The sequence below is a fragment of the Neurospora tetraspora genome (assembly GCF_033439725.1).
Source record: "Neurospora tetraspora strain CBS 560.94 chromosome Unknown B0H65scaffold_9, whole genome shotgun sequence".
Classification (NCBI taxonomy): domain Eukaryota; kingdom Fungi; phylum Ascomycota; class Sordariomycetes; order Sordariales; family Sordariaceae; genus Neurospora; species Neurospora tetraspora.
Window position 1 is genome coordinate 1562545 of NW_026944391.1, and position 17914 is coordinate 1580458.

Genomic DNA, 17914 nt, shown 5'->3' on the forward strand with positions numbered 1-17914 from the left:
GTCGATGCCCCGTTGCTGGCCCCGTTGACGGTTTGAGATAGATATCCGAAATGGATTGTCCGAATTCCCCGAAGCAATGAAAAGTCTAGATCCATTCCCCACAGACTCGCGGGATCTCTCCGTCATGTTTTTTCCCGCAAACTGCCGCCCACTTGACTGGTGACCGAAGCAGGGGTGGTCCTGGGCCAACTGCGGAGACTTCCTGAAGGCGACAAGATCGGATTTTGAACGTGGCATCGACGTTTCATCCAGCATCCGCGGCTTGGGTCCGACAATATCCGGGTTCCAACGATGCTCGATATACAGCACTACGCCCATCTTGGTACCGCCCGTTTGGGGGGCCCCGTGAGTCCATCTCGGGCGCATGTTGGGAGGAATGATTTGCATTTGGTGGATTCCCGTTGCCGTGAGAACAGCCCTATCCTCAATTGTGATGGTAAAAGTTGTGATTCGCCGTGGTTTGGTGGGATGCACCCCCTATCTCGGGTGTGTTTACTTGCATCTGTGAATGCCCTCATCGCATGATTTTGATAATTCCTGATCGCTTCCACTTTTTGCTCGTCTCTGGGCCGGTCTTGGCAGGAAAATCAGCCCCACACCTGTAACAAATGTTGAGGGAAATACCACGGGCGCATCGAGATGGTTGATCCCGTATTGTTCGCGTAATTTGTCCAGTTTTCCCTGTAGGTGAAACCCAGAGCTGAATGTCATCGAGATCTCAATTGCTGACGGACAAACAGTGGGGAAATGCTACAAGAAATAGCGGTGCCGCCCGGGAGCAGCCATAATGACCAACCGCCGAGATTGATACTCCTGCACGCATGACGGACAACCACCCGGACTTCAGCCGTATGCATCGCTGACGGATGCGATTGCACTCCTTTATGCAATGGAAATGGGATGAGTGAGCTACGACGATGCAGCTGTTGCTGCCGCTCTCAGACATGATGCTGCTGTGCGACGACGCCGGCATGAGGGTCGTACAGCCATGACCTGTGCTCTTCACGCTTGGGCATTCGACGACATCAAGATGCACCCTTGCAACTCGAACATCACCATTCGAAGGACCTGACCATCGTCATCAAACCATCACCGCGCCCGACTCCACCGCCAGTATGCCCTCCGCGTTAAAGATGGCCTCCAAGACCTCCGCGACCACCACAACCACATCAACCGGCCAACCCCTGAGCGATATACCCCTTTCCACGGGCCGAACCGATGCCACTGCTCCCTCCGGGACTCCCTCCACGACATCACCCTCCGAAGCTTCTACCATTTCCTCGACCTCCTCTCCCTCCGGCGCCTCCAGCTCCCTCCCGACCCACAACTACCGCCCCCGCGTCGCAATCCTCGGCGCCGGCATCTCGGGCCTCTCCGCCTCTCTCTCCCTCCGCCGGGCCGGCTGGTCCGTGACCATCTTCGAGCGCTCGCTCTTCGCCAACGAGACCGGCGCCGCCATCACTTTGCCTCCCAATGCCAGCTTGTGTCTCTCGCGATGGGGGTTTGATTTCGAGAAGGCGGAGCCGGTGCCGAATTGGAGTATTCGATTCGCGAGGGCGGATACGTTGGAGGTTGTGAAGACTGAGGAATATAAGGGGTTTGGGGAGGATATGGGATGGCGGTCTTGGGGCGTTCATAGGGCGGACTTGCATAAAGGGTTGAGGGAGTTGGTGATCAGGGACGGGGTAAAGGGGGCGATATCGAACGGAGAGAGGGAAACGGAGGGTGAAGTAGATGGGGGGCACGGAACAAAGGGGATGGTCGATGGAGGGCCGGTGGATATACGGCTAGGAAGGGAAGTAGTTGGAGTGGATTGTGAAGCGGGTGTGATTGAGTTCAAGGATGGGTCAAAGTCTGGTAGATGGGATCTGGTTGTTATTGCCGATGGCGCACACGTACGTTTCTTTCCTGTCTTTTCCTTCTTCCTCTTTCCCTCTTTCCCTCACCTCCTCTATCCCCCTTCCCTCTTTCCTTGACACCGCTAACCCCCTTCTACAACAGTCCAAACTCCTCCCCTACATCCTTTCTCCCTCCATGTCCCCGAAAGACGCCAAACCGCAAGACCTCAGCCCACAAGAAAAAGAACCACAAGTGCAACCCAACCCCCAAACACTCGCCCGCCCAACCGGCCGCTCAATCTACCGCTTCCTCCTCCCCCTCCTCCCCCCCTCCCCGCTCCTCGCCAACCCTCACCTCCGGCCACACTTCCTCCCTTACAGTCAAGGCGGCCCCTTACCGGGCTTCCTCTCCTGGCACGACCCTATTCGGGATGTGCTCTGGGTGTCTTACCCCTGCCGCGGCGGGCGCGTGCTCAACAACGCCATTGTGCATGACACGCAGCCTGGGGAGGCGGGGGAGTCGCCGGGTTGGTCGACGGCGGTGGGGAGGGAGCAAGTTTTGAGGGTGGTGGAGGGTTTCCATGAGGGGGTGAAGGGGTTGGTTGAGATGGCTTATGCTGGTGGTGCCGGGGATGGTGATGGTGATGATGAGGAGGAGGGGGATGGAGTGGAGAAGGCGGTGGTGGTGGATGAGGGTTGTAGAGGTGAAGAAAGGGGGACCCTGACAGGAGAGAAAGGGATCAAGGTCCATCACTTGTTCAAAAGGCCAGCTTTGAACTCGTTCGTGCGTGGCAGAGCAGTGGTTATAGGCGACGCGGCGCATGTCATGATGCCTACGCACGCAGCGGGGGGCGCCATCGCTATTGAGTCTGCTGCCACGATGGAGGTCCTCTTTCGCGGGTTTCCTCCCTCTGAGACTTCTTCGCAGCTTGAAGAGTTCGTCAAGGGCAGGCTGAAGCTATTCGATCAGCTTCGGATCCCGAGGTGTAACTTGACCATGTTGGCGTCGAATGCAGGGCCCAAGTGGTTGAACGTCGAAGGCGTGGAGGAGGAGGTCAGGAGGTATTACAAGGGACCGTTGCCGCATAAGGATGCGTTGCCGTGGACAAGGGAGTTTAGGGAAGTCTTGTTTTGTTATGATGCGTTCGAGGCGGCGAAGGAGGCGGTAAGGAAGGAGGAGGCAGCTGCTGCGGGTTTCAGTTCCGAGTCAAAGGGCTCGGAAGTGAAGGTCTCGGAGGTGGAGGCTGAGAACATGTGACTGGAGACTGTAGATGTGACCGGCTAAGTTGGGCATGATGACATCTATTGAGCCTCTTTTGTCCGAGGATTCATCCGTGTGGTTTGTGGTGTGGCATGTGCTTGTGAAAGAACGTTATATGTGATGCTTCGGTGCTTGGTTCTTGGTTCACTGCGCCGTGGCGTATTCGGGAAACGGGAACTGCTTCCTCTTTTCCGTTGTTGGGACGCTTTTGATCAAGTTTTAGTCAGGTTCCGTGGTTGAAGACATAGAAAACCAGTCCAACTTCCCTTCAGATGGCCCAACCGCGCATCAAGTGCCGAGTTTCCCAGAAACGATGGAGAAAAATCAAGCCAGTTACCGCCAAGACACGGTATAACAACAACGTGGTTTTCGGAAGAGGGTGACACGGGATAAGATCCGCCGTTCCTGCAGCAACATAACTCGGTAAACCCGGCAGCCGGCCATTTAGCCTCTTTATTGGTCCTCTCACAACGACAACTTTACAACTTCCAAATGGTCAAGTCCCGGAAAGTACGACCGAGTAACTGGCTTGCTGTCGTAGTATTTTCCTTTCTGGCTGTTGTTGGTGATTGCTCGGCAAGATCCTGGGCGTCATATCTCATGTGTCTCTGTCCACGTCAGCCAAAAGTTTGGTATCGAGGGTCCTTGAGCCGAGAAGGAATATGTGGTGACGAAGTGTGGGGGGAATGGGAAGCTCCAAGAGAGCTTCAAAACCCTCTCACATGCCCTCCTCTTCCCTTCGTCGGCTTGTTTCCCTCGTGCTGCTGTGATCTTCAGGTCTCTAGGTTCGAACCAGACAACCCTTCCTGTCTTCAGGATCAAAAAAATGAAGTTCCTCAACCTTTTCACGCTCACAGCGCTGAGCTGGTGGCCCCTTCCAGCTCTCGCCAAATCCCACCTCAACGACTTCACCCTCCCAGACCGACAACTTCTCCGTGCCCTCGCCCGCCGTCAACACCAACACCCCAACGGCACCTCCTTGTCAGATATGACGAACGCCACGACGAGCTGCTCAACACCCGCCAAACCACCACCGGTCGTTGTGGTGCCAACTACGGCCGCTGCCCCGACAACCTCTGCTGTTCCGACTACAGCTACTGCGGCGACTCCGTAGACCATTGCTACCCGGGCTTTGATTGCCAGCCTGCGTATGGAGTCTGTGGATGGCCTCGGCCTGTGGCTACCACTACTTCGACCACCATAAGGCCGACCAGCAGCACTTCAACCACCAGCTCGACACGCAGCAGTAGCACCACGAGCACCACCAGTACCACCAGTAGCTCAACGAGAAGCAGCACCAGCACCAGCACCAGCAGTTCCGTCCCCATCCCCACTGACCCCACAGGAATCATCACCACCAACGGCCAATGCGGCAACTCCACCATCTGCCCCGGCATTGCCGACGCCGGCTGGGGCCCCTGCTGCTCTCAATTCTTCTGGTGCGGTTCCGGACCCGAGTACTGCGGTGCAGGGTGCCAATCTGCTTTTGGTCTTTGCGATGTTGATTCTGGACCTCCCGGAACCACCACCACTCCTCCTACTAGTACTTCCACTTCTTCCACCACCAGCACCACCACAACTTCCCGGATCACTACCACCTCTACCACTTCCACTTCCAGGACTACAAGCACAAGCACAAGGACAGGCACCACCACCAGCACGAGCGCCGGACCGACCATCACGCTACCGCCCGGTCAAGTGTCAAGTAGAGACGGGAGGTGCGGGAACGGACAGAATTGTTTGGGAAGTACGTATGGTCGGTGTTGCAGCCAGTTTGGATGGTGTGGAGAGGGGGATCAGTTCTGTCCGTATATCGTGGGTTGTCAGACGGAGTTTGGGTATTGTGATCCGCCGACTTTCTGATTTTGTTCGTCTGTTTTGTGGTTGTTGGCTGGGGCAAATGGAGTGAAAGGGAGGTGGTGTGGTAGGTTAAGGTAAGACTGGTGAAGACGATGATGGGTGTTTGTGATTCGGGCCCTTGGTTGATATAAGGATAAGACCCGCTGGGTACCTAGGTATTTCGTGGAAAGGGCAAGAATGTTGATCTCTTTTGAGTTGGAAACAAGCAAAGTGGTTTACGTTGGTTGACTGCTTGTTTTAGACGGCGAGTTTGAGGACCCTTGAAGGTGGATGGAAACGGATTTCTCACAGTAAACAAAGAAGCGAAGTTGTTTGACCACATGTACGTTGGTAGATGCACTGTATTCTGATATGTTCGTTCCTCGCTAGTCTCGACATCATGATGATGATGTCGAGAACCTCAACGGACGGGGATACTGATGCTCGTGTCCCAAACAATCCCACGACCTATTGCAGACATCTTCTCATCTTTCCGAAATCGCTTCCATGTTGCTTAAAGCCGGTATTACGCTGGGGTTGCAGTGCATGTCTTCTAGAAGCGTGGCTCAATTGGGCCATATACGGGATACCATCCTTCTAATTCCATGTATCACAGCCGGCCGAAACTTCCTCGGTCTGATCTTTACGGAGGTTCCCGACCCAATCCACGATGCTTCTCCAGCCGACCTGACCTTCCACTCTGTCCTACCACCTAAACCGCCCCGTGAACCCATCCCAGTATGTCGAATATTCCGAGGCCGCCTCGTTCGTCGTCAACCTCACATCAATCCCTCCACTCATCGCTTTGAGAAAAGTTGTAAAGCCATCCAACCTCGACAACTTTGTGAAGGGCGGGCCTGCCAACACTGCCTCAACATCCAGCGCCGTCCGCTCCCCATACAGCTCATACTTGCTCCAGTCCGTATTCACAAAGCACCACTCCCCAAACAGGTTGAAGTCGACTTTGGCAAGGCGCTTGTCGGGTAAGTCACACATCCATTGGCAAACTATATGTGCGTATTCCATGCTGGTAAACGTGTCAAAATGACGCATTTTGTCGTGTATCAATCTGGCCACCTGCCAAAGCGGGGCGTCCCACAAGTCAAGCCCATCTTCCTCTGCATGTGGCAAGGTGAAGAAAACGGGAAGGGTGGCATTGGGAAAGTAATGACTCCTTCCCCACCCCCTACTTTGTCCAGCGAAGTCGAAGCGGGAGGGATGGGCAAAGTTTATACCAGTGGTCCAAAGGCTGGGTGTCGGGAGGCAGTCTTTGGGAAGCGGGACACCTCTGGGGTGCCCGGTCAAACGGTGGGCCTGATCGGAAGCGACGACGACGCGGGCTTGGTGGGTGCGCTGCCACAGGTGGGCAACGAGGGCTTCAAACGTGGATACCCAGGAGTCCTCATCGTCGGGGTTTGTAGCTTTGGCTTGGAGATGGGCAAGTTCGTCGGGGTCGAAGTTCAGGTAAGTGCCGACCATAGGGATGTGAGGTTCTTGGGCAGTGTCTGAAGTGACTGTACTCTTCATGTGCTTGTCGGCATCGCCGCCTAGTGCTTCGCCTGGCTGGGAGGAGATGATGAAGCCAGGTGGTGGATCAGTAATGGCCCAGGGTGCTTCGCCCGTATCGCCTTCGGTTATTCGGTAGGCGCCCCAGGGGATGATATGCGGTGGGAGGTCAAGGGTTCCGATATCACGGCGAGAAAGCTTGCGGTAGATGTCGCACAGGTCTTGGTACAGATGAAGGCACCCCTCTGCGGCGCAGACGGCGTGGGAGATGCGGTATCCGATGGCGACGGAGCCGCACTTGAATTGGGTACGTTGGATTAGCAGAAGGGGGCCGCGCTGTATGCCCGTTTTGTCGTCGAAAGAGGGATCCCATGGGGCAATCAGCGCTTCGCCTCTCCCTGGGAGTTTGTGCATCTCGATGTCCTCGCCCTATCCGCGCATATGATCTGGAGACGGCGAGAGCGGCTGGTCGCAAGATGCTTCGAACAGGGAGGCGCCCGTGCCCAGCTTGGTGATACTCCGGACGCCATTGGAAGGGTCGATGGCGAGGCGGCCGGTCAGGTGAGGGTAGTAATTGAGCAGGTTGCTGATGGCTTCACGCAGTCGTGAGATAGGAATGAAGTCTTCTGTCTTTTCATGATCGGGCTTTTCATAGGCGTAGACCAGGTCGATAGGGACGCCGGTATGGGCGAGGTAATCCAAGGGACCAAGTCGGAAAGGAGAGGGGAGATGTTCCAAGCTCTTGGGGTCGGCGAAGTTAATAACATGCGTGGCCGTAATCTTGACCGGAGTGTCACCGGGGGTCTTACCGGGGGTGTCGCCGGGGGCGGATGTCGTCGTCGTCATGTTTGCGAAACTTGGTCAGATTTGAAGATGCTAAGTTGGCCAAAATCATCCCCATTCACTGGGATTAACGGACCATATAGGTATATATATCAGTTAAAGTACACTTGTCCTCATGGCACCGCAAAGACTCGGGCCATCCGTTTTCAGCTACCAAGGAAATCAGGCATAGTCTGTAAGCATACTGCAACATTCATGCCCGCCAGAAATTGTATGCAAGACGGTGATTTTGAATGTCCTTATTTGACAGGGGAAAAAGACAGGGCACCAGAAGAATCGAATTTACAGTGCTCCGGGGTGGCAACACGTCTCCCCCACACTCGTCAGGTCTACAAAATCGACCTCTGACTAGCGGGCGAGCCACTAGTCAGGATCATTGATTCGTACACGATCATTGATTCGTACTGCGGGAGCGACTTATATTGGCTAGTAAAAACCTTTGGCGCCAAAGTCACGCAAGCTAAGCCGGTTAGCGGGTCTAGCTGCATATTCAAGTTGTTTAACTGCATCTTACCCCTCCGAGCTGCATATTTGATGCATGCAAGCCATATACCGTATCGATACAAGAATCCGGTACGAATCAATGATCATGTACGAATCAATGATCCTAACTAGTGGCCCGCCCGCTAGTCAGAGGTCGATTTTGTAGACCTGACGAGCAGGTATTTTTGCGGGCATAAAATGTACATATTCGGGCATACGCATGTCTGATTATGTCTGATTTCCCTGGAACCTAAAAACGGATGTTGATGAATCATGGTGCTTTATAGCGTGCAGGTGTGGCTTGGCAACTTGGGGAATGTGGCGGGGAAAGCAATTGGACGCTTTGATTCGCGGTTGCCCAGACAGCTGTCCCCACCTGTTTTGTTCAAGGCAAAAGCAGCTCCACAATGTCCACATCACTGTAGCTTAGGTATTGATTAACGGTGGGCCACGAGTGGAAGGAGTACTCATATGACCCGACCCCATTACCAAAACTTCCTAACCCAAATAAATACGCCAAGACCGACCCCACACTATAAAAAATCTCTTATCCGACCCTCGCCCCCTTAATATTTTCTTTCCCCGTAAAGAAATAATCAATCGCTCGCTTGAAGTTCCCTATAGAAAAATATTATTATTCCCGTTTTTAAATACTCTTTTTAAATATTAATGATCGCACATCCAAATATAATTATAAACCGACTGCGACTAATATTTCCTCGTTATATACGAACAACCCGTAAATTATCTTTATTATATCTTTAAATTATCTTTACAAAATAGTTAATAATATTATTATTAATACCGAGACTTTAATTATTATTACTAAGTTCGATTTAATTAAATAGAATAATATAATCCTTATTAAACTATTAATAATATTTAATTTAAAATAAATAGATAATATAGCGGCCGAATTTAATAAATTAAAAGAGTTGAAGGATATAACCCCTCCTAATATATTGATATTAATTAACCTCTTAATAAATATAATTAATATATTATTAATATATTGTAAATATATTTTTTATTAATTAATAATATAATAATATTAATTATATAAAGGTTGAAATTATAGGCCTAATACTTATTTCATTTAATAATATTAATTAATATTCTAATTTTATTTAAATAATATATTATCTTATAATTATTTTAAAATACCCCGAATGTTCCATTCTTAACGTAGCCTACGTTATAAATATCAAGGGTTTAACCGAGACCTAGGTTAAAGCCCCGTAAGACGAAATATATAAAGTAAAATAATCTGAAATAAATTAGTAATATATATAAAATTAATCCCTCATTAATTTACAGTATTATAAATCTAATATTATATAAAGAGGAAAATACTTACTAAAAATATTTTGTCTAATTACTTAAATAACGCTATATACCGTTATACTACTTATAAATACTTTAATATTAAATACTATAAATATCTAAACCCGTAAATTAGTAAATATATTAGTAAGGGTTTACTACTATAATCGATAAAAAAATTATAAACCTTTTATTTAAAATCCGCCTCAACAAAATGAAGTCCCTTTAATTAAGTAAATTATTAAATATAGATTTATCTTTAATTTATCCCTAAATTATCTTTTATATCGTTTTAATTTAGTCGAAAATAATTATCTTTTATAAATATTATTTCAATAATTAATTAAATATAACCGACCAAAACGTATTAAGAAATATAAAATTATAAAAAATCGAAATCATTATATAAATTCGTTTAATATACAAATAAAATTAATTTTTATTTAAAATATGTTCTTAATAATTAGTATTATATTTAAAATTTATTTCTATTTAAATAACTACCGGCTATAATCGCTATTGATTATAATATTGAAATTCAAAGCCGGGAAAAAGAATACACTTTTTTACTAACTTCCCTAATAACTTTAGATAATATTAATCATATATTAAACTAATTATTAAGAAGTATTTAAAGGACTCTATACTTAATTTATTATATATTAAAATGTATATTAAAACGAATATTATATTAATAAAAGGAATGTACTATAATAAATAAATCTTTCCTTAATATATTTAAAATTTATTAAAGATTTATTATTAATAAATTAAAGACCGATTACGCTTAAGGCTATAATATTATTAAAATTCGAAATTATAATATTATTATTAATTTTTATATTCTAATCGATACTAAAACCATCTTATATATCGTTATGATTTCCTATAATCAATATACCTACCTACCCCTCTCTCCTAATAAAACCCTTAAATAAATCATTAATAAATTAATACGGGTATTAAAAAGGGTAATAAATCCCAATATAATTTAAAGTAAATAAATCCGGAATATATCATCGATAAATTAAAAATAAATCAAAGATTAATCTATAATTTAACGATTTTAACCTGTAACCCCCACTTTATGTAATTTTTTAACGAACATAATACCGATACTGTTAACCAAACTTATACGAATCTTAATAATATTAATAAAATTTAATTGGTAATTAAAATATATTGTGCTTTTACTTAACCTTTAAGAATTTCGAACTTTAAAACTATAATATAAAAATATTAATTAAAATACGAAAATCTAAATATTCGTATAAATTCATAAATCTAAGATTTATTAAAAATAAATTATAACTTTTTTGTTTAATAATATATTTAAAAAAACCTTTAATAATAGGACTAATTTTATAATTATCAATTTTTTTAAAGAATAAATAGAATTCGTTCGTAAAAGTTTTACTAAATCCTTCAAATTAAATATAAATTATAAATATTGTTTTTAAGATAAAAAATAAAGAGATTATTTAAGGCTACTATTTAAAATAATTAAAATAAAATAAATTATTAAATTATCCCGAATTTATTCCTAATAAATTTCTAATTCTAATAATGATCCCTCTTATCCGAATCCTTACTAATACTAATTCGCTAAAAATATATACCCTTACCTTTAAAACAGTATTTAAAATCTTTGAAATTAATTATAAATGTACAATTAAATAGCGGGAATTATTTAAAAAAGGTCTTTATAATATTACTATAAATTAAAACTTTAACGTAATTATAAGTATATTACTTTATTCTAAAATCCTTCTATAATATATTTTTATTAATTCCCTAATTAATTAATATAAGTTTTTCAGTACATATCTCTAAAATAAATTCCTACCCCCGTAAAACCATATATTTCGTTCGCTATATAGTATAATTTTATTATATCTACTTCAAACGTAATATTAAAAAGTATATAAAAAATAATCCCCAATTGTATTTATGAATAAATAGGTTATTTATATATTTAACCTTTAATAAAAATATGCAACTTCATTACTATTTAAAACCTAAATTAAAAATTATTTATAATTATTTTTAGATTTATCTAGGATAGATTCTAAATAGAACCCTAATTAATTATTCTATAAATAATTCGCAAAACGAAATTCGGAATTGGGCTCAAAATAAATATATTCTAATTATTCGCTCTAAATATAACTACGCTTACTCTAATATAAATTAAAAAATATAAAATATATTTCGATTAAATATTAATATAATCGAAATACTATATTAACAATCCTATTATTAGAGCAGTCGGTTTATATTATTACTTCCTTATATTCACGCGTAAATTATTAATAAAAATTTATTGCTAATATATCCAAAATTCATTACTAATATATTATAATTAACTTACTAGTAAAAATATAAGACTTAATCGCTATCTTATAATATATAAATAGATTTAAATAAAATATAGTATTAAATTCGAGTATCGAACCAATGTACTAATAAATTGATTAAATGTAATATAATAAAAGTAGATAGTAAATTAATAATAAATTAAGAAATTATTTAATATATTAATAGTTAATTTAATATAAACAAATAGAAGAGGAATACTACGCTTATAATAGAAAAGGTAATTAAAAAGGTATTAATTTTCTTTAATTTAATAACCCTTCCTCGTCTTTTAATTCTTCTTTCTATTTCTACTCTATAAAATAGAATAGAATTAATATTTAACAATTCCCTAATTATATTATTATTTTAAGTCTTTAATAACTATTAACCCTTTGTAAAGGCTATATTTTTTAATATTACTATTTCAAAATTAATTTTAGATATATCCCGGATAAATTAATAAAATGTTGTTAAAACTTTAACGTATATATTAGATGTTAATTATTTTAAATATTTACCCCATAGCTACGAATATCGGCCTAAAGGGTAAGAAAAATATGAATTAAAGAAAGAAATAGAGAATTAATACGTGCCATCGAATTTAAAAATATATTTATAAAGCGAATAGAAGCGGAAATTATAAATACCACAGTATAAAAAAAATGCCAAAACGTAATCAAAATTATTTTAATTAATAAAGGAAGGTAAGTTTTAAAAGTAAGAAATACTCATTTTAATTATTAATGTAACTTATATATTCCTTATAAACAATTTACTTTTATTAAATAATATACTATATATAATTACAAATTTATATAAAAACTCAAAGTAAATAATAATATTTATATGTTTTTAGGACTACCCCTATAAAACCTTCCCTATACGTAATTAATCCTACCCTTATATAATTGGAAATACTATAATAATTATAATTACTAAATATTCATTATACTACTATAATTAATAAATGTAAAAAATAAATATGTATAAAGAGAATAAAAATACATTTATTAAATATTTAGAACGCCCTAAATAAACCTTTAATTAAAATATACTATTTATCTATAAAGAAAGTCTAATTTAATTAATATCCCATAATATCTATTTTATTTAAAATAAATTAAGGAAGCGATGGCAGTCCTGGCGACAGCCAGCTTCCGCTTCGGGTACTTCCCACAAAGGTTTAAGAACGCACGGGTAGTTGTCCTAAAAAAGCCCGGTAAATCAGCCGACCAGCAGCGACTGGCCGGGGCATGGCGACCGATATCACTACTAAGTAGTGTGGGGAAGATCCTAGAGGCGTTGATCGCTAAGCGGTTGATGTCGGCAGCAGAGAACTTCGCCCTCCTCCCGGAGGGCCAAATGGGCAATAGACCAGGGCGTTCGACAGAGTTCGCTATCCGCGTCGTTACCGATGCGGTCCACACAGCGTGGAAACTCCAGGCCACAGCATCACTAATGCTCCTCGACCTCAAAGGCGCGTTCGATAGAGTCAACCACCGATGGCTGCTCCATACCTTATGGGAAATGCGTCTTCCGCGGTGGCTACTATGGTGGATCTATAGCTTCCTTTCCTCGAGGAAGGGTTCACTGTTTTTCGACGATGAGTTATCACCACCGTACGACATTACGTCGGGGGTGCCACAAGGATCCCCCCTCTCATCCATCCTTTTCCTCCTTTTCATTACGCCGCTCTACACCAAGCTAAAAACGATCCCGAACGCAATTACCGTCGGGTTTGCCGATGACACTAATATCCTGGCGGTAGCAAAGACGACTGAGGAGAACTGCAGAACTCTCCAAGCTGCTTGGGAAGTCTGTACCGAATGGGCAAGGGAGCGAGGGATGGAATTCGAAGCGAGCAAGACGGAGTTGATGCACTTTACCCAGACAAGGAAGCCACGAGAAGAGACTCTCCGGATCGGGGAGACCGTCCTAGAGCCGGCAGAATCCGCAAGGTTCCTAGGCGTTTGGTTAGACAGGAAACTCAACTTTAAGGCCCACGCTCAGGCCATAAAGAAGAAGATGGCGACGCAGACCTTCGCGTTAACACGGCTAGCGGCAAAGACATGGGGCTGCTCCTTTGAACGAGCCCGGGAGATCTATACAAAGGTTATTCGAAGCGCAATAGCCTACGGCGCATCGGCATATCATCAACCGACGGAGCTATACGGGAAAGCCCGGGGAATTGCAACCCAGCTGGCGAAACATCAGACCAAATGCCTAAGGGTAATGGCGGGGGCATACAAAGCGACCCCGATAAGAAACTTGGAAACCGAAACGTACTGTCCGCCGATCGACCTTTACCTAAATAAACGGGTAAGAGCCTTCGAAGAAAGAATTGCTCGGACGGACCAAGCAGAGTTCGTTAGGGGGACGGCTGCATGGGTAGCCGGTTGCATCCAGGAGAGGTCCCGACGACGGACTTCCCCTCCCAAAGACCTACTGGAAAGCGGAGCGGCCAAAGCCCAATGGGCCGAGAGATGGGCGCCCACCGCCAACCTAATAGGGGAAACAACGCCGCAAGACGCGCCACACGATACGCAACAGGGCACGCCGTATCAGGAAGAGCCATCGGCCAAAGATAGGGAGCGGTGGTTAGAGAAAGCAACAAGGAGGGAATGGATAGCAAGGTGGGAGATGCAGACAGCGGCGGCAGTCTCTAAGTCGGGAAGACGCTACCAGTTGACGATCGCTGACCTATACCCAAAGTTCGACGGGACTTCGATAAGGAGACATATGGTCGGCTCCAGAAAGAAAAGGTGGCGCAGAGAGGCTGAGGGCGAAGACCTTCGCCCCCTCTCTAAAGCCAAAAGCTCACTCCTCATCCAAGCGCGGACAGAAGTAATCGGGCTCCGGTCCTTCTTATTTAAAAGGAAGGTCCCCGATATCGAAACACCGTACTGCTCTTGCGGGACGGGCAAGGAGACCTTTGCACACTTGGTTTACGACTGTCTATGGACGTTCAACCAACGAATGAGGGAAGAAGAGTGGCCGCACAGCCAAGAGCAACTGGCTGTATACTTGGACGACGGAGAGCAGGCCGACCGCCTCCTCAGTTGGGTATTGAGATTGGGACGGCTTCGAGAGCACCGTCTAGCAGTTGAGTTGGAGGAGGAAGGAGTCGGCGAAGCCGACCCTCAGGGATAACACATCGGTCGATGGCAAGATATCGGCGATGCGTTAACGTCATTATTCACCGAGCGGTGGGTGAGCACCGCTACGGTAGGAAACGCAGGTGCCGGCCTCGCGGTCGGGCAAGGGGCGGTGGTTTTTATCCGGCAGACGGAAGTATGTACGGTTTTCCCTCCGAAACTAGGTGAAGGACCCTATGCCCATCGGGCGCTTAGTATATAGTTACTAGTATAGGGAATAAGACTACTATCACTATTACCCTATACAAATAAATTTATAATTATAATCGAACGATAAAATTTCTATGTAGAGAAATAATGTCTGAATAAATTTATAATTATAATCAAATAATAAAATTTTTATATAAAGAAATGACCTACTATAAACGATTTTAATATAAATAATAATTAAAATACCATCCGGTCCGAGCGAATTAATATAGTAAAGAATCTTAATCCGAACCCCCTCTTAATTTTTTTAATAGTACCGACCTCGTAATATTATCTTACTTCTATTACTCCCCCCTTTTTTAATATCGCTTAAATAATAATAAATAGGTTAAGAAATATAAGAAAAATCACTATAAAAATAAACTAATTAATAAAGGATACTTATTATACGCTAACTATTATAATATAAAGATAATTATATTATAATTTAATTTTAATAATAATAATACAATTTTTAATTATTACAAAGGAAATAATATATACCCGGTCGTTTATATTACCCCCGAGCCTATTAGTAATAAATATTAACGAAAAGAATTCCTATCGCGCTTCAGAACCTTATTACTTAAATAAATTATTATATTGAAATTAAAAATAAAAGCCCCTTATAAGGTTAAAATCTTTATTAATATATTAGGGTATATTAATATGTATACTTTAATATAATATACCGAATGCGAATATATATACCCTTCGCGTTGAAATTTTATTTACCTTTTCTTTATAAAAAACTAATATTCTCCTTCTTATCTTAATTTACTAATTTATATTTAATGGCAAATATTTTTAATCCTTTTACATATTTAAAAATACCCTACGAATTCGGCAATAAATCTTAGACCGGCGCAACCTTCGATAATTAAATTAATATACTAAAAGGCTTTCCCAAATACTTTTATAATAAATAATATAGGTTTATTTTAATAATTATAGTATAATAAAACGAATTAATTTATATCTTATATACAATTCGGATTATGGATTTAAAGAACCCTATTAAATAATAGTAGTCGTTAGTATACTAATAGAAAATTTATATAATAATAATGTTTCATACTATATATTTAATATATTTTAAAACGTTTTATATTAGAATTAATTAATTTAGGGAATTCCGATGTATTTAGAACCCCTAAAACGAATAAAATAAGAAGGATTATTAAGGAGGTTTCTCCGCTAATAATTAAGTACGTACTATAATGTATTATATTTATATTATTGGTTGTCGTACTACGAAAAATTGCTATTCAACCGGTCGTAACGGTATATAATTTAGAAAAGTTATATTTTATTAAATTATTTTCCTAAACGACCAGCCGGGGATTTTAAACCGTAAAGGGTATAAAAAATTAATAAATAATTTCGTTTAAAGTAATACTAGTTATTATATTTAATAGCGTAGGATAGTTTTAAACTTGTCGATAACCTTTTAAATTTTAATAAATTTCGGGTATTAATTTAAAATTTAAACCGCTTAGAAAAATCAATGTATAATTTAATTATTTTCTAATAATTAGGCTGGACTTTTCTAAAGTTATCGAAGCGGAAGAAGTTTACTATGAGTTAGAAGGATTAATTAATTCGCTAAAGCGCGCAATAATCTTCCGATTTACATTTTAAAATATTAATTCTAATTTTAGAATTAATATTTAAAATTTTATTCGTATAATTTATAACGATTATTCGAAACCGTTCTAGCTACGTTTATTGGTTTATTATATTAATAGAAAATAATATACTACTTGATATGAATTAAATATATTTTATTTTCTTTAACAAAAGAGCCTTAGAGTGTTATATATAGCGTAACGAGAATAGCGAGGTTTAAAAAAATTTATATAGCGGCTAAAGGAAAGTACGATTACTTATTAGGAAAAATTAAAGTACGAAACCGAAATTTGTAATAAAAATATAAATGGGTAGAATTAATACGCTGAAGAATAATAATAATATTTTTTTATCATAACCTGATTATAATAGCGTAGTTACCTACTCGAAAAATAATACTACAATCGAATTACCGACTTAATATATAATACAATAATTAATTAGGGTCGTTCCGTTGATAAGCATTAAATATACTTATCCGAAGCGAATAAATTTATAAATTTCGCTACCCTAAAGGGCTAATATAATTAGGTATATTAGGACTCAGGTACTAAAAATCGATCCCTATTACTATATTAATGTATTAATAAATTTAATTGGTGTTTATTCCTATTCGCGCCTCCTTATACTTTTTGTATAGAAAAACTATTCGAAATTATTATATACTATTTACTCCTATTCCTACCTCTTTAAACTTTCCTTATAAAGAAATAATTTTAAGCTATTATATATTAACCTTACGGTTTAAATATATATATTATTCGCTAATTTGAATAAAGCTTTTTAAAAGCTGCTATACTAGGTAACGATATTAGTATTGGAAAGACTATTATATATATAACGGCAATCTATATATATACGGATAAAGTCTAAGATAATTATAATAAAGGGATTCCTATTCTAATATACTTATTACTAATTCTAATACCAATTTCACTTATTATATAAACCTTTTACGAATATACTACGATATTCGGCGATATATTAACTTTCAAATATTTTTACGGCTATAGGGTAATTATAAATATAAGAGACCTACGGGTATAAGTAATATTTATTTCAATAAAAATCGACGAATTTATATAAGATATAATTGTGACGGCGCTAGCAGACTGCGTCTGGGTGCTATGCACGGATGTGGTTTACGAAGGTACTAGAATAAGGTACATAGAGGATTCTAAGCATGGCACGGTCTAGGGATGCGAGCCATTCAATTGGCTATACTAAGACTAACTATAGGGTAGATCCTAGCACGTATAGGGTTTATTATGCAGGTGAAGGGGATACGAGTAAAGAGATTAATTAATAGCGACCCGCATATGGGTTCCGCTGTCGCTTATACGATTAAGGTATTTATTTAGGTTTATACGCTTGTACTTAATTCTTTTCCTCTTTTCTTTTCCCTATCTAAAATCTTCTATTATAGATGGAATCTTAGTTTTACCTTCGATTTACCTATATTATACCCTTGCATTATTTTAGATTAATTA

The 17914-nt window shown here is 41.1% G+C and overlaps 3 protein-coding genes across 3 annotated transcripts; 2 read left to right on the forward strand and 1 right to left on the reverse strand.

Annotated features, from left to right (window-relative positions):
* Window positions 1-986: 986 nt before the first annotated feature.
* Window positions 987-3204, forward strand: B0H65DRAFT_341049 (uncharacterized protein). The gene is made up of 2 exons (XM_062823645.1): window positions 987-1895; window positions 2002-3204. The coding sequence occupies exons 1-2, from the start codon at window positions 1116-1118 to the stop codon at window positions 3094-3096; spliced, it is 1875 nt and encodes a 624-aa protein (XP_062677236.1). The 5' UTR covers window positions 987-1115; the 3' UTR covers window positions 3097-3204.
* A 906-nt stretch (window positions 3205-4110) lies between these two features.
* On the forward strand, window positions 4111-5127 carry B0H65DRAFT_583524 (uncharacterized protein; the record flags this gene model as incomplete). Its single annotated transcript, XM_062830886.1, has 1 exon — window positions 4111-5127. A coding segment is annotated over one exon (852 nt), but the record flags the coding sequence as incomplete, so codon positions are not given.
* A 516-nt stretch (window positions 5128-5643) lies between these two features.
* B0H65DRAFT_583532 (transferase family-domain-containing protein) lies at window positions 5644-7635 on the reverse strand (the record flags this gene model as incomplete). The annotated part of the gene is made up of 2 exons (XM_062830887.1): window positions 6899-7635; window positions 5644-6838 (listed from the first exon to the last, which is right to left on the reverse strand). The coding sequence occupies exons 1-2, from the start codon at window positions 7288-7290 to the stop codon at window positions 5644-5646; spliced, it is 1587 nt and encodes a 528-aa protein (XP_062677238.1). The 5' UTR covers window positions 7291-7635.
* Window positions 7636-17914: the final 10279 nt, after the last annotated feature.